The sequence below is a fragment of the Pongo abelii genome, chromosome 7 (assembly GCF_028885655.2).
Source record: "Pongo abelii isolate AG06213 chromosome 7, NHGRI_mPonAbe1-v2.0_pri, whole genome shotgun sequence".
Classification (NCBI taxonomy): domain Eukaryota; kingdom Metazoa; phylum Chordata; class Mammalia; order Primates; family Hominidae; genus Pongo; species Pongo abelii.
Window position 1 is genome coordinate 115354252 of NC_071992.2, and position 25885 is coordinate 115380136.

Here is a 25885-nt window from a genome sequence, read left to right on the forward strand (position 1 = left end):
TTATAAGCTCCCTAGATTATATTTAGTTTCTCCCCGACTCCTTATAAATAATGATAAAAGCCAAAGAGTGGGAAGGGTGCTATTGAAAGGCGAACCTAAAATATTGACACCAATTTCATAATTCTACATAAAAATCAGCTTTATTGCTTTATAGTCACACTTTGAATAATTTGTTCTTAAAGAATCTTAGTTCTGAGTATAAAATATTGGAAAACAGTGACAGCCTGTTGCAGATATAAGCAAAAAACTACCTCTCTCAACCTAAAAATTCTTACTCTTCTTAAACATCTCATGATATGCTATCTGGAAGTGCTTTAGCTCATTTACTTCCCTGTTCAAATTTTTTGTTGTTGTCTGCGTGATTTGTTTTGGAATTGAGGCCAGGAGAAAGGAATTTTAATGGTCTCAGTGGATTAATTTGGTAATCTATATATAACTCGAACATTGAATTCTAAAGACATTCATATCTTTCTTTACTTTGCTATTTATAACAAGACAGTGTTAATCAGTGTGCTCACTCTTTCTCACTCACTTTCTCATTATCTCTCTACTTCTTTTCTCCTCTTTATTCCCCTTATCTTACTTTGTTTCTTGTTTTTTTTTTCTTGACAGATTTCAGAATTCCTGCCTTGCCCCATGACTTTCCATTGAGATCTAGGTAGACTCTATTGTTTATATCCTGCAAATTATGGATGAGAAACAAACCTAAATAGTTGACGTGATTTTAAGATCACATATCTTGAATTGGTAGAATAAAAAAAGAAACCTAGATTTTCTGAGTCCTCCCAGTCCATGCTTTCAGGAAACTTTTATTTAAATATATTAATCTCACTGGTATCTGAAATTCTGTCACAAAGAGTTTTTTGATTTTTTGTTTTTATTTTAAATCTCAAAGCTTCTACAAACAAGCATAAGCTCCATGAGGACTGGGATTGTGTTTGTTTTGCTCACCACAGAATTTCCAGTTCTTAATCTAAGCCTTAAGAAGATAATAGGTACTCCATAAGTAGTTTTTGAATGATGTTTTTTGACATGTTGAAATTAGGGGATAGTTTAATTTTCCATCCCTCCCTCCTGTCTTCTTTTCTTCTTTCTTATTTTTTGGTGAGCTACATTTTCTGATTTTTCTCCTATTAGCCCATATTATTTCTCTAATAAAAGTATTTTAAAAACTATACCATGTAGCAATAGATACCTTGAAGCCCATGAACAGTTAACACTTTATCATAGTTTTTGTTCGTTATTTATTTATTTATTTATTTATTTTTGAGGTGGATTCTTGCTCTGTAACCCAGGCTGGAGTGCATTGGTCCCATCTCAGCTCACTGCAATCTCCACCTCCCAGGTTCAAGTGGTTCTCCTGCCTCAGCCTCCAGAGTAGCTGGGATTACAGGTGTGTGCCACCACGCCTGGCTAATAACACTTTATCTTAGTTTTTCATGAAATTTTCTGAATAAGATGACGAAATGTGATAGTGTGTATCACTCTTTTGTCAAGACCTGGTTTCTCTTCTGAGGAATTTATCCTTCTTCCTTCAAATTATTGCCTAGAAATCTAGAACTTGCACCATTCTAGATGGCTTGGTGTTCACCAGTTAGTCTTAAGCTTTCTGCAAACTTGTAAATAAATAACTCTGTCATCTTCCTTCAGGTCCTACTGAACCATTTCTCTCGCAAAGGCCTTGCCACTTTTTTCTCATTATCTCAGGGAACCTTGATTTCTGATATGGTCTGCCTATGTGTCTTCATCCAAATCTCATGTGGAATTGTAATCCCCACGTGTTGAAGGTGGGGACTGGTGGGCAGTGATTAGATCATGGGGGTGGTTTCTAAAGGTTTAACAACATCCCCCTAGTGCTATCTCCTGGTAGAGTTCTCAAGAAATCTGATGGTTTAAAAGTGTGTGGCACTTCCCCACTCCCTCTTTCTTTCCTGCCACCATGTGAAGAAGGTGCTTGCTTCCCCTTCACTCTCCACCATGATTGTTTTCCTGAGGCCTCCTAGTCATGCTTCCTGTTAATCCTGTGGAACTGTGAGTCAATTAAACCTCTTGTCTTTATAAATTACCCAGTCTCAGTTAGTTCTTTATAGCAGTGTGAAAACGGACTAACACAATTTCCCTTATGGGTTATTTTTCATAGTCATCTTCTCTGTCTGCCTTTGACTCTTTAAAAAATGCTGCCTCTCCATTATGATCTATGATCTGAGTTTGCAAGGCTTATTTTCTAGAGGTTTTTAATTTTTACATTTTTATCTTTTAGGTAATTGAACTGTGGTTAAGGCAGTTGCCCCCTAGTATAATACTGGCTTGGCTATCAGTTTGATTTCCCATGAACAGAAAGGAAAAATAAAAATTGACACAATTTTCTTCTTGATGACTATTAAAATTTCAAATAAAAATTAAACCATAAATTATAAATAGGTACCTTACACAAAGGTGATACAGAATATCAAATAATATGCTGATGGAAAAGGTTTTAAGAAGGTACACATATGATTTGTTCTCTATTTTAAAAGATATCAATTGATTGTTTGATTGAGTATTTACTATGCAAGGCATTCTACTACTGCTACATGAAATAAATAGATAAAAGAAACGTGAATTCTCCTTTCAGCAAAACAAACACTCTGTTGGTATCAGCACTGTACTGAATAAAGTCCATAAACATAAGTTGATGGTTATAAGTTTTATGTTTAAGGGGAAAATTTTAAAGCAAGTATCCTATTAGAAGTCATCCTTTATTGATTTAAGTAGTAAACCTAACCTACTTTAGTGAAAGCACTTCTTTCTTTAAGGCTTTTACTTAGCAGATGATGAAAACCTAGAACAGAAAGGGCTTAATTCTAAGAAGCGCTTACTATGAAAACTGAATTATTACAGCTGAACAAATGTATCTTGACTTTTTGATATGATGAAGTAATGTGGTTATTGTGAGAATCTTAAACTTCAGAATATAAGCCATTTGATATCAAGTGTTAGTATTTGGTGCCATTGGCTTATACATGTTACAAGATATTTAGAGTTAGCATTTAATCATTGACATCATTATTCAATAAATGGTGATGTCAAAATAAGAACAGAGATTTTGATGTACTGATTTTGAGTAATTTTTATCAGGTTCCAGTTCGACTTGAAGAAGGTAAAGAGATGTTTTTGTATAAATCATTGATTGAAATATAGATGCAAAACAGTAATTTAATGCTGTGGCTTGGAATTTCTACCTTTATGATTTTTCATCCAATTCTATCTAATTGGTGGCATGTTAATAAATATGTATATAAAGATTATTTTTCATTGGAAGAATAAGAGTAAGAGAGGACATAACGAGAATGTGTCTTTAATGTCTAGCCATTAGCCACTACTCTTTCTTGCTACACCATATCACTATGCTCAGCTCCTCCTTTGGAGAGACACACATTCAAATGTTTAAAGTTATACGATGAAGAATGTTATGTTATACAGAATTAAGTCAGAATTCTACCAGGCTCTAGATGAAGGACCAAATCTTTTTGGGAAATCGGTTACCATTTCTCAGAGGAAATGACATTTAAGGTAGAACTAAAACAATGAGTTGATTTTGATAGAAAAGGAGTGCAGTTGTGTTTCAGATATAGTTATCTTCAGGTTCTTTACATAATCAATGATTAGTTAAGTTTTATATCTTTATTCCTTATATTTATAGTATTTTCATAAACTGTATTTGTATACATTACAACATTTAAATTGAGTAGTACTCTTGATACTACACATATTTTTAGCTTTAAGGTAGAAGTCGGAAACCTGACACTTAGATTAAATTCATTTTCCTTAATCATGTGTCTTGTGGCACAACTAAAACACAAGCTGACTCCAAACGTAGTACTTTTTCCATGGGACAGAAATGAAGGAATCATATTATACCAAGTTGAATGGTTCATCCCCAAGATATAATTGTTGATATGTTATTTTAACCACTGAAATTTGGGTCTCAAAATTATTTATTTATTGTAGAAAACTAAAAGTGTAATAGATATGTTTGAAATCAGATTGCCATGTTATGTTTAGGCTTTATGTAGCTCTAGTGGGAATGAGTAAATCTGATGTTTTCTGAACTATTTATTGTCCATGATCCATAGTAGAAATATTATACATTTATTGTATATTTGATAGAACTAGAAGTCATTGTATGGGGATTGAATAATAGAAAAGGCAGCATAACATAGTGGTTAAAAGGATGGAACCTGGAACCAGTGTGCTTAGATTTACATCCTTGTTTTGCCACTTACTAGCTGGGTGACTTGGGATAAGTTACTTAACCTCTTTGTCAGCAGTTTCCCTATCTGAAAATGGTGATAATAAGAGTCTGAAAATAGTATATTTCCTGTCAGGTTGTTACAAGGGTTAAACAGGTTATTATTATTATTTTTTTTTGAGACTCTGTCACCCAGGCTAGAGTGCAGTGCCATTAACTCAGCTTACTGCAATCTCCCAGGCTCAAGAGATCCTCCTGCCTCAGCCTCCTGAGCAACTGGGACTACAGGCATGCCCCACCATGCCCAGCTAAGTTTTGTAATATTTTTTGGTAGAGACAGGGTTTCGCCATGTTGTCCAGGGTGATCTTGAACCCCTGGGTTCAAGCAATCTGCCTGCCTCAGCCTCTCAAGCTGCTGGGATTACAAGTGTAAGCCACTGTGCCTGGACAAACAGGTTAATACTTGTAAAGCACTTGTAGCAGTGCCTGGCATGTAGTAGGTGCTATAGAGGTTTTGATTAAATAAGATAGATAGGCGTGAAGCTTGACAGAGTTTTATATAGTAGACCTGTCTTGCCTTTAAAATACACCTAGCTGCAGAAAATATTGTCTTTTCTTTTTTACAAACTTGTCTATTAGCATTTAGAAATATAATGAATTGAAAACTGGTATATCCAAAATAGTGTACTTTTACTGATTATGTTTTTCATAGCTATTTGAATAGCACTTTTAAGCCACATGTAGATTTCAAAGTCTCTAAATTTTTTCATTAGATCATTATATCAGAGAACATAGTATTTACAAAAAACATGTAGCTCTTTTGGTTAGTGGCGACTGGAAATGTTGCTTGACGGTAATTTAATAGTGCCCATACTGCTTGGAAATATTAGCATTTATTAGATAGATTTATTTTCAAATGGTAATAATAGTACTCATATAGTACTAATATTTTTCATCGGTAGGTTTTTAAATTTTGACCATAAGGCTTTTGTGCAAACCTTTGCTATTCATGGTTTCAAGTAATTTTAAAATTTGGTCTGTATTTTAAGCTAATTATTTAGATTCCTACAGCTATACAGTAATATTAGGTAACCATTTTCTTCTAATAATTACTACTGTACAGAAGAAAAGCAAGAAGTCCAAATAAGTACAAAGTAAATTAATATACATGTTTTAAAAAATACAGTAAGTAATTCATTTTTATAAAACAATTCTGAAACATATATAGTAAAGAGCTAAATACTTACCACTCCCTTACCCATCATCATTTCAATTTTTCCCTTCTCAGAGGTACTCTCTCCCAGGCTTACTTTTTTACACTTCTATAACTTTTTCCATGTGTGGGAAGACAAATACATATTCAAATTTAGTACACTGTCTAAAAACATATGTGGATGATACCACACATATGTTTGAGTTTTTTCACTTCGTAAGATACCAAAAATATGCCTTTAGTCATACCTGTAACTGTACCTCATCTTTAAGTGGTTTAATTATACTCTTTATTGCAAATATTTCCAAATTAGCTGTTTCTTTTTTAATGGACAGATAAATTGTTTAGCATTTTCTTTCCTCTCTTCTTCTCTCCTTTCCTTTCTTTCTTTTTTGCTGTTACAGAAATTACCACTGATGCTGAATATCTTTTATAAATCGTGTGCATGCATCATCACAACTTTTACTATTTCCATAGCATATTCTTAGAAATGGGATTATTTTATAGAAAAAGTATGTGTGAAATTTTTTTTTTTTTTTGAAACAGTCTCACTCTGTTGCCCAGGCTGGAATGCAGTGGGGCAAACTTGGCTCACTGCAGCCTTGACCTCCTGGGCTGAAGCAATTCTCCTGCCTCAGCTCCCTGAGTAGCTGGGATTACAGGTGTGTGTCACCACATCTAGCTAATTTTTTTTTTTTTTTTTTTTTGTATTTTTACTAGAGAGGTGGTTTTACCATGTTAGCCAGGCTGGTCTCGAACTCCTGACCTACAGTGATCCACCCACTTCAGCCTCCCAAAGTGCTGGGATTATAGATGTGAGCCACCCACCGTCGTCGGCATGTTTAAATTTGTAGCAGATATAAATTGCCTTCTGTTGCAGTTCCATTCTATAGAGCATACCTATTTTCCCCATATATAAAACATTCTCACAAGAGGCTTCAACAATGACAAATTTCGTAGATATACAACTTAACTCTTCAACATGTTTCCAGTGTAACAGATGAAAAGTATGTCTGGTTTGATTGCACTGTGGTCTGAGAGACAGTTTGTTATAATTTCTGTCCTTTTACATTTGCCGAGGAGTGCTTTACTTCCAACTATGTGGTCAATTTTGGAATAGGTGTGGTGTGGTGCTGAAAAGAAAGTATATGCTGTTGATTTGGGGTGGAGAGTTCTGTAGATGTCTATTAGGTCCGCTTGGTGCACAGCTGAGTTCAATTCCTGGATAGCTTTGTTAACTTTCTGTCTCATTGATCTGTCTAATGTTGACAGTGGGGTGTTAAAGTCTCCCATTATTATTGTGTGGGAGTCTAAGTCTCTTTGTAGGTCTCTAAGGACTTCCTTTATGAATCTGGGTGCTCCTTTATTGGGTGCATATATATTTAGGATAGTTAGCTCTTCTTGTTGAATAGATTTACCATTATGTAATGGCCTTCTTTGTCTCTTTTGATCTTTGTTGGTTTAAAGTCTGTTTTATCAGAGACTAGGATTTCAACCCTTGCCTTTTTTTGTTTTCCATTTGCTTGGTAGATCTTCCTCCATCCCTTTATTTTGAGCCTATGTGTGTCTCTGCACGTGAGATGGGTTTACTGAATACAGCACACTGATGGGTCTTGACTCTTTATCCAATTTGCCAGTCTGTCAAACTAGAACTCAGGATTAAGAAACTCACTCAAAACCACTCAACTACATGGAAACTGAACAACCTGCTCCTGAATAACTACTGCGTACATAACGAAATGAAGGCAGAAATAAAGATGTTCTTTGAAATCAATGAGAACAAAGACACAACATACCAGAATCTCTGGGACACTTTCAAAGCAGTGTGTAGAGGGAAATTTATAGCACTAAATGCCCACAAGAGAAAGCAGGAAAGATATCAAATTGACACCCTAACATCACAATTAAAAGAACTAGAGAAGCAAGAGCAAACACATTCAAAAGCTAGCAGAAGGCAAGAAATAACTAAGATCAGAGCAGAATTGAAGGAAATAGAGACACAAGAAACCCTTCCAAAAATCAATGAATCCAGGAGCTGGTTATTTGAAAAGATCAACAAAATAGATAGACCACTAGCAAGACTAATAAAGAAGAAAAGAGAGAAGAATCAAATAGACACAACAAAAAATGACAAAGGGGATATCACCACCGATCCCATAGAAATACAAACTACCATCAGAGAATACTATAAACACCTCTATGCAAATAAACTAGAAAATCTAGAAGAAATGGATAAATTCCTCGACACATACACCCTCCCAAGACTAAACCAGGAAGAAGTTGAATCTCTGAATAGACCAATAACAGGCTCTGAAATTGAGGCAATAATGAATAGCTTACCAACCAAAAAAAGTCCAGGACAAGACGGATTCACAGCCGAATTCTACCAGAGGTACAAGGAGGAACTGGTACCATTCCTTCTGAAACTATTCCAATCAATAGAAAAAGACGGAATCCTCCCTAACTCATTTTATGAGGCCAGCATCATCCGGATACCAAAGCCTGGCAGAGACACAACCAAAAAAGAGAATTTTAGACCAATATCCCTAATGAACATTGATGCAAAAATCCTCAATAAAATACTGACAAACCGAATCCAGCAGCACATCAAAAAGCTTATCCACCATGATCAAGTGGGCTTCATCCCTGGGATGCAAGGCTGGTTCAACATATGCAAATCAATAAACATAATCCAGCATATGAACAGAACCAAAGACAAAAACCAGCTGATTATCTCAATAAATGCAGAAAAGGCCTTTGACAAAATTCAACAACCCTTCATGCTAAAAACTCTCAATAAATTAGGTATTCATGGCATGTATCTCAAAATAATAAGAGCTATCTATGACAAACCCACAGCCAATATCATACTGAATGGGCAAAAGCTGGAAGCATTCCCTTTGAAAACTGGCACAAGACAGGGATGCCCTCTTTCACCACTACTATTCAACATAGTGTTGGGCAATCAGGCAGTAGAAGGAAATAAAGGGTATTCAAGTAGGAAAAGAGGAAGTCAAATTGTCCCTGTTTGCAGATGACATGATTGTATATCTAGAAAACCCTATCGTCTCAGCCCAAAATCTCTTTAAGCTGATAGGCAACTTCAGCAAAGTCTGAGGATACAAAATCAGTGTGCAAAAATCACAAGCATTCTTATACACCAATAACAGACAGAGAAGTGAATCGTGAGTGAACTCCCATTCACAATTGCTTCGAAGAGAATAAAATACCTGGGAATCCAAATTACAAGGGACGTGAAGGACCTCTTCAAGGAGAGCAAAAAAACACTGCTCAATGAAATAAAAGGATACAAACAAATGGAAGAACATTCCATGCTCATGGGTAGGAAGAATCAAAATCGTGAAAATGGCCATACTGCCCAAGGTAATCTATAGATTCAATGCCATCCCCATCAAGCTACCAATGACTTTCTTCACAGAATTGGAAAAAACTACTTTAAAGTTCATATGGAACCAAAAAAGAGCCCGCATTGCCAAGTCAATCCTAAGCCAAAAGAACAAAGCTGGAGGCATCACACTACCTGACTTCAAACTACACTACAAGGCTATAGTAACCAAAACAGCATGGTACTGGTACCGAAACAGAGATATAGACCAATGGAACAGAACGGAGCCCTCAGAAATAATGCTTCATATCTACAACCATCTGATCTTTGACAAACCTGAGAAAAACAAGCAATGGGGAAAGGATTCCCTATTTAATAAATGATGCTGGGAAAACTGGCTAGCCGTATGTAGAAAACTGAAACTGGATCCCTTCCTTACACCTTATACAAAAATTAATTCAAGATGGATTAAAGACTTAAATGTTAGACCTAAAACCATAAAAACCCTAGAAGAAATCCTAGGCAGTACCATTCAGGACTTAGGCATGGGAAAAGACTTCATGTCTAAAACACCAAAAGCAATGGCAACAAAAGCCAAAATTGACAAATGGGATCTAATTAAACTAAAGAGCTTCTGCACAGCAAAGAAACTACCATCAGAGTGAACAGGCAACCTACAGAATGGGAGAAAACATTTGCAATCTACTCATCTGACAAAGGGCTAATATCCAGAATCTACAGTGAACTCAAACAAATTTACAAGAAAAAAACAACCCCATCAAAAAGTGGGTGAAGGTTATGAACAGACACTTCTCAAAAGAAGACATTTATGCAGCAAAAGACACATGAAAACATGCTCGTCATCACTGGCCATCAGAGAAACGCAAATCAAAACCACGGTGAGATACCATCTCACACCAGTTAGAATGACAATCATTAAAAAGTCAGGAAACAACAGGTGCTGGAGAGGATGTGGAGAAATAGGAACACTTTTACACTGTTGGTGGGACTGTAAACTAGTTCAACCATTGTGGAAGTCAGTGCGGTGATTCCTCAGGGATCTAGAACTAGAAATACCATTTGACCCAGCCATCCCATTACTGGGTATATACCCAAAGGATTATAATCATGCTGCTATAAAGACACATGCACACGTATGTTTATTGCAGCACTATTCACAATAGGAAAGACTTGGAACCAACCCAAATGTGCAACAATGATAGACTGGATTAAGAAAATGTGACACATATACACCATGGAATACTATGCAGCCATAAAAAATGATGAGTTCATGTCCTTTGTAGGGACATGGATGAAGCTGGAAACCATCATTCTCAGCAAACTATCACAAGGACAAAAAACGAAACACCGCATCTTCTCGCTGATAGGTGGGAATTGAACAATGAGAACACATGGACACAGGAAGGGGAACATCACACACCGGGGCCTGTTGTGGGGTGGGGGGAGTGGGGAGGGATAGCATTAGGAGATATACCTAATGTTAAATGATGAGTTAATGAGTGCAGCACACCAACATGGCCCATGTATACATATGTAACAAACCTGGACATTGTGCACATGTACCCTAAAACTTAAAGTGTAATAAAAAAAAAAAAAAGAAAAGAAAAGTATGTCTGATCGTTGGATATCTGATGGAAAGGTTATCTGATATCTTAATTTTTATTTCTTTGTTAGCAATGTTGAGCATTTTAAAAATAAGTTTACTAGCCAAATAACTTTTTTTCTGTAAATTATCTATTCTTATCTTGTCTATTTTTTTGTAGTCGTTTGTCTATTTGCCACCTTATATCTTTACTTGGATGTCTAATAGAAATCTCAGTTTAAGACATCCCAAACTAATTTTCCTTTCTTCTCAAATGTGCTTTTCCTACCGCTCCATTCTTCCAGTCTGTCAGCCCTAATACCTTGGAATCATCTTTGCTTTCTCTCGTACTATACATCTAATCTATCAGTAAGTCTTATTGGTTATATCTTTGAAATGGATACAGCGTTTTACCACTTCTTGCCACCTCCTTGCTTCTGCCATCTCTTACAACCTGTCTTCCTTTTTCAACACTGGATCCATGTAGTAAATTTTTTGCACAGTAGCCGGAGAAGTTCTTTCAAAACACATGTTCAACAATGCCATGACTATATTCGGAATCTGTTATTCTGTCCCAGTTCCCTCAAGTAAAAACCATCTCTTTACTATGACCTACATGAGCCCTGTATGACCTGGTCCCTATATATAGCTCTGACCTCATCTCCTACTTTTCTCACCCTTGATCACTCTGCTGAAGCCATCTTTGCCTCCATACTTTGCTTGAAAATCCCATGCATACCTTTAACTTCAGACATTCGTTGTTTTTGTTTCATCTGACTAGTATAATGCTCTGCCCACGGAGATCTGCATGGATCTGCTTTAATAAACTGATTTGCTTTAATAAACATTATTTACAATTTCTGATATTGACAATGTCATAATATATGACAGTATAACTATGAGAAAGAAAAAGTCCATTCTTCATGCCCTTAAGGTATTTTAAATATGGTATCAATGCTCATATATTAACCAAGTTGGGGGGGAGAGGCGAAGTATGAGTGGATATGGCAGCTAGTCATATATCACCACATTCTCATAGTAGTGATATGGTACTACTTATTTTGGAGAGCATCCTAGGTTCTTCAAACTTAATTTATTTAGATCTGATTTATTTATTTTATGCTACTTTAGAAGTACCTAAAATACTACATATAAATTATGTATTCGAATTAACATAAGCTGTATTATATAAATGTATCTGTCCAGTTTTAAATGAATCTGTTTAGTTATAATACATTATTATAAATTACTCAATTGTTTAAAATAATTCCTGAAATCTTTCATTATGAAAACATGGTTGAAATCCTCTAATTTCTTTACTTTGGAAGAACAAAATTTTAAATAATATAGAGAGTGGAATATTACATTTCATTTTATTAAGAAATCTTCCTTTTATGTAATCACATACCTCTTTTGGTTATCATCAAAATCCACCCCCCCCCAACTTTTTTTTTTCTTTTTTTTAGACAGTGTCTCGCTCTGATGCCCAGGCTGTAGTGCAGTGGTGCAATCTCAGCTCATTGCAGCAACCTCTGCCTCCTGGGTTCAAGTGATTTTCCTGCCTCAGGCTCCCTAGTAGCTGGGATTACAGGTGCCTGCCACCATGTCTGGCTAATTTTTGTAGTTTTAGTAGAGACGGGGTTTCACCATGTTAGCCAGGCTTGTCTCGAACTCCTGACCTCAAGTGATCTGCCTGACTCGACCTCCCAAAGTGTTAGGATTACAGGTGTGAGCCAACGTGCCTGGCCAAAATCACTTTTTAAAATTGAGAGATTTTATTGGTTATCAGGAACATTTACATATGGGAAGACTAATTTTCTATCAATTTTGGATGAATCAAGTGCTTTTTAGTTGAATTTCTCTTTTTTTTCCAAGAAAAAATTTTATTAATGTATTGCCTTTATACTGAAAATTGGACAAGTTGTTAAGTTACTGCTTAATGAATTCTTACAAAGTGAATACATGCATGTAATTAATAAATAGAACATTACTATCACTTCACAAGTCTACCTTCTAGTCACTAATCCCTGACAAGAGTGAATGCTCTCCTGACTTCTAACAAATTAGGCCTGCTTATTTTTGAATACTTGCAAAAATCAGTTCTGTAAGAGAAAATGATGTAAAATGACAATTCATAATCTCATATAAAAATTATAATTTTAAACGAAACAATCTTGAGAATACGTTTGATATGTTTTGTGAAATTGTAAGGCATGTTTCTATTAAATAATTAGCTATTCTTGTACTCAGAATCCCGCCCATTGTCAGTTCCTGTTAAAGCCATGTTGAATATATCTGAAAGCTGTAGAAGTCCTGAAGAAAGAATGAAGGAATTTATTGGAATTGTTTGGAATGCAGTGAAGCATCTCACACTACAGGTAAAATAAAAGTTATAAATATTACGGATATAATTTCTATAATCCTTTTTAATTCCCAGCATTGTTAATATTGGTAAGACTTTTCTCACATGTAACAATTATGTATGCCATCTCATTTTCTTAATTTAGTTGAAAATAATTGGTGTACTTCACTTTTCCTAAACATAATTATATGAAACTCATATGATCTTCCTTATAGTTATAAAAATATACACATTTTGACATATTTCTTGACTTAAAAAATTTTAATTCATTCTACTTTTTGTTTAAGCATTATTTTCACAATTTTAAGTGCTTAATGTTCATATAGATCCATTCTTATCTCAGAACTGAGATAAAGTCTGAGTTGGAATTAAATTAACATGAAAGGGTTATCTAATTATTTTTTCTACATAATTATAAGTTAAATATGAAAATTATAATAGCTATTTCCTTATTGTTATTTTCTTCTCATTGATTTTTACTTTAAAATGCACAATTTTATCTTATTGAATTACTTTCTTTCAAGATCGTGTTTAACCTGGCTAAAATATACTGTTAGATGCTTATTTGATAAGCTAACAGTTATAAAGTTTGGTTTTTGCATAGGATTTTTTCTCTGTGATACCAGAGGCATCCTTATAGAATTTTGTGTGTACCAGATAGTAATATCAAAGGCTTAAGTCAAAGCTTTTCACTTTGACTTAAGATATAAAAGTTGCAATAGAAACTTGTTCCCACTTTACTATGAGAACAAGGTTTTGTGATCTACAAAATTACAGCTATATTAAGCCCATAGAGAACTGAGGTCTTAAATTGACATTACCATAACAGCAGGGTGCTAAAATCCAAAAAAGTGACAAGCAACTCACTTTTTGAAACTCAACAATCTCAGAAAACTCCAAGAAGAATATATAAAAAGGAGAACATAGCTAAGTACCTAGTAGTCAAACTACTGAAAACTTACGGAGAACATTTTATTTTATTTTACTTTATTTAAAGTGGGAAGATCTTTATTTATCAATATTCTTGTTTACCTGAAGACTATACTGGAAGAAGCTGAACTTACAAGTAAGGCAGACCTAGATATGTATTTCTTAGCAATGTAATATTGGGGAGTTTTTTCTTGTTTCTGTGTCCACAAGTTGGAGATTATAATATCTTCTTCATGAAGAGGGTGGAAAATATAGAGTGATAAAGTATATGAAAGCAACTGACAAAATTTATTCGTTTATTGATTCATTTTGCAAAAGTTACCATACTGTATTCAGAGAACATACTGAAGAAAACTAATGCAGTCCTGTCCTCATGAAGATCATAGTTTGGCAAGGAGAGACATTCATTAAATGATTGTACTTAAAATAATTTGACTATAATGGTGATGATCCTGCTTCATGAACATACGTGTCAATTAAGCTCACCCTAGAAGAATCAGGAAACATTTGGGTACTCAATAACACTTGTGTTTTCTTTCTCTATTCCATCTTTCTCTCCTGTAGCTGTAGCTTTTTTCTAAAGCAGCTGAAGGCTGCACTGCCCTTCAGCAGGCAGACAAGAAGAGATGGAGATAAGACCCCTGGGATTATCTTCACCCACCATGGGAAATGATTCTGTGGCATTCCTTGTCTGTCAGTGTGTCCTCGGTAGAATTAAGCTTCAGGTGTCCAGGGCTTACCAGCACACCCATTTTGGTTACTGTCCTGTTGAGAAAATTTTAGAAGTGGGTAGACAGTAAAGGCCTGTTATATACAGATTAAAAACATTAAGAATGACTCCTTACATCTTATTAGAAACAATGGAGGCCAGAAGACAATAGAATAACACTTTTACGTGCTGAGGAAAATCAGCACATAACATAGAATTAACATAGAATTCTCTAGTCAGCAAAGTATTCATCAAAAATGTTGGCCAATAAATACATAAAGACAGAACTTTTCTCTAATAGAAATTTACTGCAAGATATTCTGATAGAAGTTATTTAGGCTGAAAGGAAATTATAACAGATAGAATCTTGGTTTTTCAGAAAGTAATGAAATATATCAGAAAGTATAAATAGTTGGAAAACAACTGAATATTGAAAAAAATAGTATTCAAGGAGAAAGCTTTAGTGTGTTTTAGTCTTTTGGCTGTTAGCTTCTTTCTTCTTTATTTTCCAGTTAACTTTTTGTTTGTTTGTTTGTTTTTTTGTTTTTGGACAGAATCTTACTCTGTCACCCAGGCTGGAGTGCAGTGATGCGATCTCAACTCGTTGCAACCTTCGCCTCCCAGGTTCAAGCAATTCTTCTGCCTCAGCCTCCCCAGTAGCTAGAATTACAGGTGCCCACCACCACGCCCAGCTAATTATTTTGTATTTTTAGTAGAGATAGGGTTTCACCATGTTGGCCAGGCTGGTCTAGAATTTCTGACCTCCGGTGATCTGCCTGTCTTGGCCTCCCAAAATGCTAGGATTACAGGTGTGAGCCACTGCACTCAGCCCTAGTTAAATTTAACATTAAAAAATATGTGGCACTTAACAAAGTAAAGGGGTTTTGATTAAGATCAAAATTCAGCAGTTAAATGAAATTTCAGTAATTTATTCAGAAAATACTTATGAAGTCCCTAGTCTGTCCTACACTCCAGCCAGCCCTTAGTCCTACAGATGTGAGGAAATTGTCTCTGTGAGCAACTAGAGTGAGTTTGGAAGTGTATTCTTTCCCAGGTGAGCCTGTGGATGAAAACACAGATGGTCAACACTTTTATTGCAGCTTTTGGAGACCATAATTCAAGTATTTAACTAAGCCATACCCAGATTATTGACCCACAGAAACTGCAACAAATGTCTGTTGTTTTAGGCTGTTACATTTGTGGTGATTTCTTATATAGCATAGAAAATTAATATAGACAGATACAGACACATTATGCATAGCTATAGTGTAGTCTGATTAATCACTATAAGAAATACATACCTGCTGTAAAAACTTTTTAGAAATTCATCCAAAAATATCTCCAGTTCATAAAAATACTAGTTAATATAAGAGCCAGTAATCTTGATTTTAGCATTCCTTTACAGCATTTCTTTTCTGAGCATGCCTCTTATAAGAAAATTAAGAGAAGAATGGGGGGAAGAAAGTATGGCTTGTCGTTCTTGTGTAATTAACTCTTGGTTTGCAGAGTTATGACTGTTTTAGGGACATCAGCTATATTTCACCAGTCTCAGCCATCATGAGTCCTTGTAATGAATATCCTAATAACTCCTTGCATTGACTTACCTGTCCTTCTCCCTTAGAGATACCCTTTGTACAGTGGTAACATCCAGCGCTTAATTTTTGTTATATGTTGGGCTATATGCTGAGAAAACAAAAGAGACATAATAATTGTCTTGGTCTAGCTGGGAAAGGCTAAGTGCCATGGTATGGAGTATCCTGTAGGGAGTCCCTTAGAAAACTTAATGATGAAAGAAGAGAAATGGGAATGTCAAGAGGAATGTTACTTATTGAAAGGATGCCTAGGGCATGTACTTCCTGGTTTGTGATGAATTTAGATATTATCATAGGTAAGTATTTATTGCTTTGTAGAAGGTCTAGTTGACACCATTGTGTGGTTTAGAATATGATAGCTACCAATAATATTTAGTTGTTTAAAGTTTACTATAGATCTAAATGTTATTTCATGATAATAGAAGTAGTTATATTAAAAATAACATCATTCCCTCTTATCTATTTTATTAATGATTGACTAATGTGGTATAATTATCCTTTTACTGATATCATTTTGAGTAGTTTTGTAATAGGGAACATGAAAGATAGTATTGGATTACATGATGATTTGACAGCTCTGGGAAAATATTCCAATTTAAGATTCCAAATAATATCAGAAATCTTTACACTATCTATAAACAAGTAGGTACATCAATATTCCACAATGTAGGATATACTGGAGAATGTCCTTCTCTGGCCAGGATTAAATAACAGGAACCAAATTTATTTCACTGCCTGAAATAACTAAAAACTATTGAAATATATAACACAAAGGTTTCAAACCACTAGGCAATAAGCCAAGTGGACAGTGATTCCTCAGAGACTTAAGATAAAATCAGCAGTACTTAGTAATTAATTGATTTGGGGAATCAGGGAACAGAGTCTAAGAGATCTTCTAGATTCTTGTTTTGGTGTTTGAGTGGTAGTGATGCTATTAAATGAAGTAGCTTTTCCAGGTTAGGGGCAAATAGGGATTTTGAATTTACACATGTATTTGAAATGTATGTAAGATATCCAGGTGTGTATTAGATATTTATATCTGGAGTTTAAAAAACAGATTAAGAGAAGAGATATAATTTTAGGAGTTATCTGCAGATGGTTTTCAAACCAGGAAAATGGGTCATTCAAGAAAGTATGTACAGTTGAAAGAGCAATGGGCCAAGGGAATACCATTTTAAAAGTTGTTAGTAGAAGAGAGAATGTCCTTGAAGGAAATTATGTTAGTGATCAGAAATGGAGGAGGAGAAACCAGAGAGTTCATGAAAGCAAAAAATGCTTAGAATTTTGAGGAGCTACTGGTCAGCAATTTCAAATTCTAGATGTTAACTATGTGCTTTACTTGCTTATTTGTAGTATAAAATGGATACATTAAATAATATTTAAGGTTACTTCCAACTCTAACATTATTGTATGATTCTTTTGCTTATTTTATAATGTTGCAGTACCTTTTAGCTTCATCACCAACAAGCTTAATCTTATATATCACTTTGAATTAATTTTAAGTTATGATAGTGATTTTCCTCATTTTTCCTTTTTTATCTCTAATTATGGTAAAATACATATAACATAAAATTTACCTTCCTTACTATTTGGAATAAACTATATGGTTTATTTTGTGGTTCCTCAATTTGAGTAAGCTTATTGAGTATCAGTTAACATAATCATTGCAGTACCAAATAATACATCTTTATATAGGTTATCTTATATATGACCTAGGTACTTGACTTGCCTCACCCTAGTCCCGGCCCTGTGTTAAACATACTATATATTTAAACATTTCCAGATGTTAATGTATTATGAACACTTTAAAAGATAAAATTAGATTCTCATTAAATGATTACAATTCAGACTCTGAAAATCTGAGTTTTATTTATTTTATTTTATTTTATTTTTTGAGACGGAGTCTTACTTTGTCGCCCAGGCTGGAATGCAGTGGTGCAATCTCAGCTCACTGCAAGCTCCACCTCCCAGGTTCACGCCATTCTCCTGCCTCAGCCTCCCGAGTAGCTGGGATTACAGGCGCCTGCCACCAGGCCCAGCTAATTTTTTTGTATTTTTAGTATAGACGGGGTTTCACTGTGTTAGCCAGGGTGGTCTCCATCTCCTGACCTCGTGATCCATCCGCCTCGGCCTCCCAAAGTGCTGGGATTACAGGCGTGAGCTTTTATTTTTAAAAGAGTTGTCCATTTTTTAAGATGTTTTATGAGCCAAAATATAAAACAGAAAACCCTGCAAGTTGTCATCAGATAAAACAGGACATCATAACTTAAAGGTTTCGAAGGATTATTCTTTTAGTGGAAGTTTGAGCAAGTAATTATGTTTGGAACCAGAGTTTCTGCAAAGTTGATGTTGGAGCCAAAGTTGGTATTTGCTAAACCCATATTATTTTTTACTTAGAATAGAAACATGTATATTACATAAAATCATTAACAATATTTGCTGTAACCTATTTGTTTTTCAGTGTGGAAGAAGGAGTTTCCATACTTAATTATAATGGATTATTTTGTAATACTCCATATAGTCTTGGACAGTCTTTTTTTTAAAAAAAAATATATATAAGAACTTTGGGGCCAGGCACGGTGGCTCACATCTGTAATCCCAGCTCTTTGGAAGTCCTCGGCAGGCAGATGACTTGAGGTTAGGAGTTCAAGACCAGCATGGCTAACATGGTGAAATCCTTTGTCTACTAAAAAATACAAAAATTAGCTGGGCTTGGTGGTGCCCACCTGTAGTCCCACCTAGTCTGGAGGCTGAAGCAGGAGAATCGCTTGAACCTAGGTGGTGGAGGTTGCGGGGAGCCGAGATTGCGCCACTGCACTCCAGCCTGGGCGACAGAGCAAAACTCTGTCTCAAAAATAAAAATTAAAAAAATAAAAATATATGAACTTTGGGGGCCTTTTAACAATAGATTAGCATAAGTTCACGTGTTCTTTCCAAGTTTTCTATACCTGCTCATTAACAAAGTTTCTATTAAAGCTATGTTTTTATTCCAGAAGCACATAATTAGCAATAGTATGTAGCTGATAAAATAGAAATGTGCTGGCTAGATTTACTCCTTTCTAGGAAAACATTTCTCTGCTTATTGCCAGGCTTAGCTTTTTTTTTTTGGTCATTTACATCGAAGTTCATCTTGCTGTCCTATGACATTTACTAGCATTTTCTTTTCTTCCTTTTTTTTTTTTTTTTTTGTACTCTCTGAGTTCTTCTGAGTGGACTGAAGTCTTCTGAGTTTAATGGCATTTTTAATTTCAATACCAAGCATTCTGGTCTCTTTCTTTTGGTAATAATGCTGTTATTACTTCTCACATTCTGTGTTATTTTGATGAGAGTGTCAGTCAAGGTGTCTCAAGCAGCATAAGCCAATTAAGCTGGGCCAGTTGAATTCTCTCTTCTGGGAAGTTACATCTAGAGCATGACTAGTGATGAAAAAAATCATACTGCTTGATGTCCTGATGTCCAGTAAACTCCTTGGCCTTTATTTTCAGGATTAAATGGGAGTAGACATTTTAGGCCAGAGAGATCAACTATCAATCATGTTAATTATCAAAGTAAGATTTTGTATTTAATCCTTACAAATTTTGCACACAGGCCCACATTCTTACTTATAGGCATTGAACAAGTGACAGCCATTGCATGGCAGTTAGGAGGAAGTCTGGAATTCAAATGTAGGAATTTTTAATGTCTTCCCTTGACAAGATTTTTATAGAAAAAGTGTGAAGATTTATAACACTTACTCTGGAAAGGATGACAACCAAGACAACCAACTGTAGGCTTTTAATCTATGGGCCCAAATCGGGGATATTTAAATTTCTACTACATGTGATGATATCCAAAATATTTTCATAATGCACTGAAAATTTATCAAACAGGAAAACTGTGATTTGGGTGATAGTTTATGTATTTGTTGTAGTGCAAATGGAATACTACTTATTTTAATGGCCCCTGTATACAGAGATAGTGAAACCGTAAGCAACAGCATTTGAAAATAAATGTACTGTGAACAGGTTTTATAAATCTATGAGGCTAATAATATATGGGATCTCGCCTATAGGAGAGACTTGGTGTTGTTTGTTGACTTTCTTTAGCAAGCATTTAGGTAACACTTACTGTGTTAAATATATATATCAATGCTATGATTTTCCCCATTAACAGATGAGGAAACTGAAGTCATGGAGAGATGAAATAGCTTGTCAAATAACCCACAGCTGTGTTGAATTCATCTCGTTAACAAATCAGTTTTATTAATCACCTTAGAGGTTGCCTCTGGAATTAAATGATGAACAACATGCATGAAACAATTATTTTCATTACCATATCTGATGAAAATAATTGTTTAATTGTTTCCACTTGTTTAACAATTATTTATTGAGTACATAGTACATGCACCACTGCACAATGTACAGAAACTATATAGTGTACAAAATAGGCAAATGTTTGACTTCATAAAGTTTATGTTCTAGTGAGAATTCTGTAAGGATATTAATACTTGAAAGTGATCTTGTTTTAAGCTTTTTTAGGGCTGGCACTATGTCTTTTGTCTCTGTATTCCTGACTTCCAGGTCAGTTCATGATAGATATTAGAGAGTGCATGAATAAAGGAGAGAAAAAGTAATGAAATGCAACATACAATGTTCCTTTATTTTTGTTTTTTATTTGAAACTGTTTCCTGAAGAGTAACATACACTTATATAGAGAACATTTGGTACTGTAGAAATTATGCAAAATATAATTATCATTACGTTTTCAAGTTGTAAATAAAAATAAATATATTATTTGGGAATAGGAAATAGTGATGTTATTGAAAAGGGAAGAAAATGTGGCACAACATTTCAAAGCTTTTATCTATAAAGTGCTTTATATGATGGGCAGTGGCTAATTAAGATTTTCAGATTAATGGGTAAATAAAACTTATCTTAGTCTCTTCTTTTTAGCTGAATTGGGATCACAATTATAGAGCACTAAAAGAGAAAAATCTAAGTTTCTCAAACCTCACGTATAGGGGCAAGGACTTACAAAGGCATGTATCTTTCAAATAGCACATAAACTAGAAACTTCAGGGAAAAAATGCATTGCAATCATTTCATTTATTAAAATAAGAATAACAAATAATTTTTACTTTATTGGTTTATCTTCAGTATATGATACTTAGATATGTAGCCCTTGACCTAGTAGGAATCAAAATAGAGGTGGTTCCACTTCAAGAATTTGTAATAATCCCTTCACTTTAACACATGAATATGTTCAGTATTGGCAAAAGAACACGTTGCTACCAAAACTGAAACAAGATCCTTGAAACAGAAAGGATGTTGCCATGGAAAAATGAAGTAACACTCAGTGCAGCTGTGATTCATTCATGAATAGGATATTTTTTTAAAAGATCATTTGTGTTTGGTGTGGCTCAGAGGGTCCCAACCAGATGGTTTCCATGAACATGATCTGACCCCCAGCTTGAGGACTTCTTACTGGCAGATTACTTCATTTTCTTTCCCTTGGATTGTCAGATCCTTACATTAATTCAGAATTTACTGCTGCAGATTTATATTCAGTAATATAAATCACTCAACATTTTACATTAAAACCACAATTTTATACATACAGTTTAACAGTTATTTTAAAAGTGTAAAAAGATTTATGTGATAGCTTTAGTATATATAATAGATAAAACATAATAATTTTGAGTAATTTTAATTATATGATTCTTATAATTAAAGGAATTCTCACAACATATATTTTAGAAAGTTTATTTTAGAGTTGTTATGTATCTGATGCTACTATACTGTTGATTCTGTTTACATTGCTCACATTGTTTACACTTGATGAAATAATTGATTTTTAAATTAGTGAAATTTAATGTTTTATGATTTTGGAAATTTTGGCATGATTTGAATTTTTTCCTAAGGATATGTATGCATGTGGTTGTGTATGGTAGCATACTAAACTAATTACCTCACATTATTGAAAGCATTTTTCAACGTAGTATCAATACCTACATGAAGTGTTAAATACTGACACTTCATATTTTGACCTTTTAACTTGAATTAATAATGGCTACGCTCTTAATGTGCCATTTTAAATTGTGCAACTGAAAATTACTAATGAATTATGTTAAATATTTTAAAGCATAATTGTAAGTTACCTGAGACAATATAGACTTCTATTTCAGAATAAACTACATCATGATCTCAAATCAATAAACTACTTAACACACATGTACTTTATCTAATCTGCAGTATAAGATTTTAGAACTAAAATGAGCTCATGCTTCATAAACCAATGCATTTATTTTTGCAAAATTTTATCTGTATTTTTCATCACTGAATTCATCAGTTTGGCCATGCCCAAAATGTGAAGCAAAGACAAACAGGTTTGTTTATTTATAGGTTGACAAATTATTTTTCGTATCAAGGAATTCCAAACCTGTTACATATAATCATGCTCTCACCAGAATAGTATATTAGGCGCAAGAGAAGAGATGTTGCTATTATCTTTTAAAAATGTAGTCTTTTTGCTAACATAGTTTCTTTGAATATCCAAGAATTTATGAATTAAAAAAATTATTTTGTATCACACCTCCAGATAACATCTTTTTATGTGAAATATTTTGTAGGGAATCAACCAATCATAGTTTGTATTTTCTCAATAACTTGAGTATTGTAGGCTGTTGGAGCAATTTGATAATGAGATACACAGTATTACTTTATAAGTACCACTAAGACAAATAGACTTTACATTGTTTCTGAATTAAGAAGTCATGATGAATTCAGTTTTGGGGTTGGGCTTACTTTGTCTCCTTATCTTAATCTCTGAGGTCCTGGCAACTTAATGTGACTCTACTGGGGATAGGAGAACATTAAGATAATACATGAAATTACAATTCAGGTAATTTGAAGGATGAAAAAAGCAAGAAATAATGCTCTGATTTTTAAGTCTTCTGCTTTTTCCTATTACCATGTATTTATGTATAATAAATCTGATACATGTATGTATACTTGAATCATTGTATATAAAAAGTGAAAGTATGTGATATAAACATGTTCTTTAATGGTTGTCTAGTGTTATAAATCGAATGTTTTAAACAATGTTTTCTTATATTCTAGTCTGTAAAGTAAAAATGGAAGGACTAAATTCACATAAAAATAGCCCTTTTTAAAAAAAGTAACAGCAATAAAATGCTAGGCAGTTCTAGGCCTTATCTGGTGTCAACAAAATTTTCTAATAAACTTCAAAAGAAAGAGTGTTTTCTGATCTTCTTTTGCCAGCACACTTTCTAACTCAATCTTGTGTCTGGGAGAAGACTGTGGAAGGGCAGATCATCTCTTGTCACTGGGCATTTTGTGTCAAGTTTATAACAAGAGTAAACAATACCTTTTCAAGTTTTTTTTAATATTCATTAGTGAAAATAAGTCACAAAGACATAAATATGGAACATTTACTTTTTTTGGTTGTTTATTCTGGTGAAGATATTAGGTGTTTGAAGGCATATTTAGTCTAATCCAAATATTTTAATTCTGCTTTTCTTTTCTAGCTTGAAGTACAATCTTGTTGTGTGTTTATTCCAAATGATAGCCTGCCTTCCCCAAGTACAATTGTATCTGGTGACATTCCTGGAACAGTAAGAAGTTGGTACCATGGACAAACCAGCATGCCGGGAACACTTGTCCTCTGTTTGCCTCAAATAAAGATTATTAGTGCTGGGCACAAGTATATGGAACCTCTGCAGGAGATTCCATTTGTTGTCCCACGACCCATCCTTGAAGAAGGTATATGTTAACATTTTTTTCCTATGGTTAATGTTTTATATGGACATTTTTAGATTTGTTGTTTTTAAATGTGTCAGTGTATAACCAAATCAGTTTTCTCATTGAAAGATTTTTCCTGATGAAAGTAAGTTAACTAGGTGATGCCATTTATTGCCTTCCATACCTTTTAATCTTAGTCATATATTCACATATATGTTATCTATAAAAGATCATATGCATATAATATAATCATTAAAATATAAATGTAGGAAAAATTAACTTGGGAAGAAAATTGGTTTTGGATATTATCATTAGGCTGAACTAAGAATGATAAGTAGATTGATCTTAATTTAAGCTACTTGATTTATGAATGAATGTATTTTGAATATATAAATAATTGCGTGAATATATTATTTAGCAAGCATAATGTATTTTTAGATTTCTCATTTGTTTATACAAAGTAATTATATGATAATTAGAGTCATGATCCTTTCTCCAATATATATATACTTAATTTCTCATATTGCTGTGTTTTCAGTTATGAATTCGTAACCTTTTGAACTTTGGCATATTCATTTCAAACAAAATGTGAACCTGGAAAGATTTTGAGTCATAAAGTAATCTGAATATATATTATAATAACAAGGCTCAAATTTTTGACAGTGCTAAACAGGTCAACACCTTGTTCATATTATTAGGGTGTAAGTGTATGAATCCTGATATCATTGAAATTTCTACATACTGTCACTGAAAAGCAGACATAGCCTGTGTAATTTTTGATCTCTACTTTGATGTTGGTTTCTCTCTCCTTTTCTCTATACTGAAATTTCTATTGAAATCTACTTTTCTTATATTCATTAAAAGAAAGCATGATTTCACTGAGAGACATTTTTGGTCCTTAATAACATGAATACTATTATCATACAATCATAGAATTTTAAGGTTAAAGGGAACGTTTTTAGAGTATATGGTCTTTTGTGACTGGTTTCTTTCATTTAATATTTTTAAGATTGATTCATGTTGTAGCAGTCTTTGCTGTTTTTATGGCTGAATAGTATTCCATCTTATGGATATATCAAAATTTTTTTGATTCATTCATCAGTTGATGGACAGTTGAGGTTGTTTTCACTTTTTGGCTTTTATGAGAAATCCTGGTATAAACATTATTTTACAGATTTTTGTGTGGAAGTGTTTTAATTTCTTTTGGCTATATGCCCAGGAGTAAAATTGTTGTGTCGTATAGTAACTATGTTTGAGCTTTTCAGGAATTGCCAGACTGTCATCCAAACTGTCTGCACCATTTTACAATACCACATTATGTACGAAGGTTCTAATTTTTTCACATCTTTGTCACTATTTGTTATTATCTGCTTTGTTTCTTTTTCTTTTCTTTTTTTTTTTATTTTGTTCTAGCCATCCTAGACAATAACCTCTTAAACTGCAGAGAGCAATTAATTTTAAGTGGTTTGGTTTTCTTTTTCTTTTTTTTTTTTTTTTTGAGATGGAGTCTTGCTCTGTCGCCTGGGCTGGAGTACAGTAGCACAATCCTGGCTCACTGCAGCCTCCGCCTCCTGGGTTCAAACAATTCTCCTGCCTCAGCCTCCCAAGCAGCTGGGACTGCAGGCACTTGCCACCACACCTAGCTAATTTTTGTATTTTTAGTAGAGTCAGGGTTTCACCATATTGGCCAGACTGGTCTCGAACTCCTGACCTCGTGATCCACCCGCCTTGGCCTCCCAAAGTGTTGGGATTACAGGCGTGAGCCACTGCGCCTGGCCAAATTAAAGTGTTTTTAAGAACTGTGTTGGTCAGGCAGAGAGTAAATAGATTGATTTACTACATCATTTAATATACTAAATACACATCTTAATATTTATAAAACTGAAGCTTACATTATGAAAATGGTGTTTATTTTTACTATAAAAATAGTAAAAGTGGTGTGAAGTGGAATCTCATTGTGGTTTTGGTTTGCATTTCCCTAATGACTAATAATGTTGAACTTATTTTCGTGTGCTTGTTGGCCATTTGTATATCTTCTTTAATATTTATTTAATATCTTCTTTAAATAAATATTTAAAATTTATTTCTTTTTATTTATTTATTTTTTTGGATCAGGTTTTGTTCTTGCTGAGGCTGAAGTGCAGTGGTGCAATCACGGCT

The 25885-nt window shown here is 34.1% G+C and overlaps 1 protein-coding gene across 19 annotated transcripts in view; it reads left to right on the plus strand.

The window, feature by feature from the left end:
• VPS13B (vacuolar protein sorting 13 homolog B) overlaps positions 1-25885 on the plus strand; it is a 916166-nt gene that overhangs the window by 433394 nt on the left and 456887 nt on the right. For all 19 annotated transcript variants that reach the window (XR_008509424.2, XM_054519206.2, XM_054519208.2 and 16 more), the window contains 2 exons: positions 12644-12771; positions 23512-23746. Coding sequence is in view for 18 of the 19 variants with exons in the window: in XM_054519206.2 (XP_054375181.2) it covers positions 12644-12771; positions 23512-23746 (363 nt within the window). In the remaining variant the exon portion in view is untranslated. The remainder of the gene's footprint in view (positions 1-12643; positions 12772-23511; positions 23747-25885) is intronic.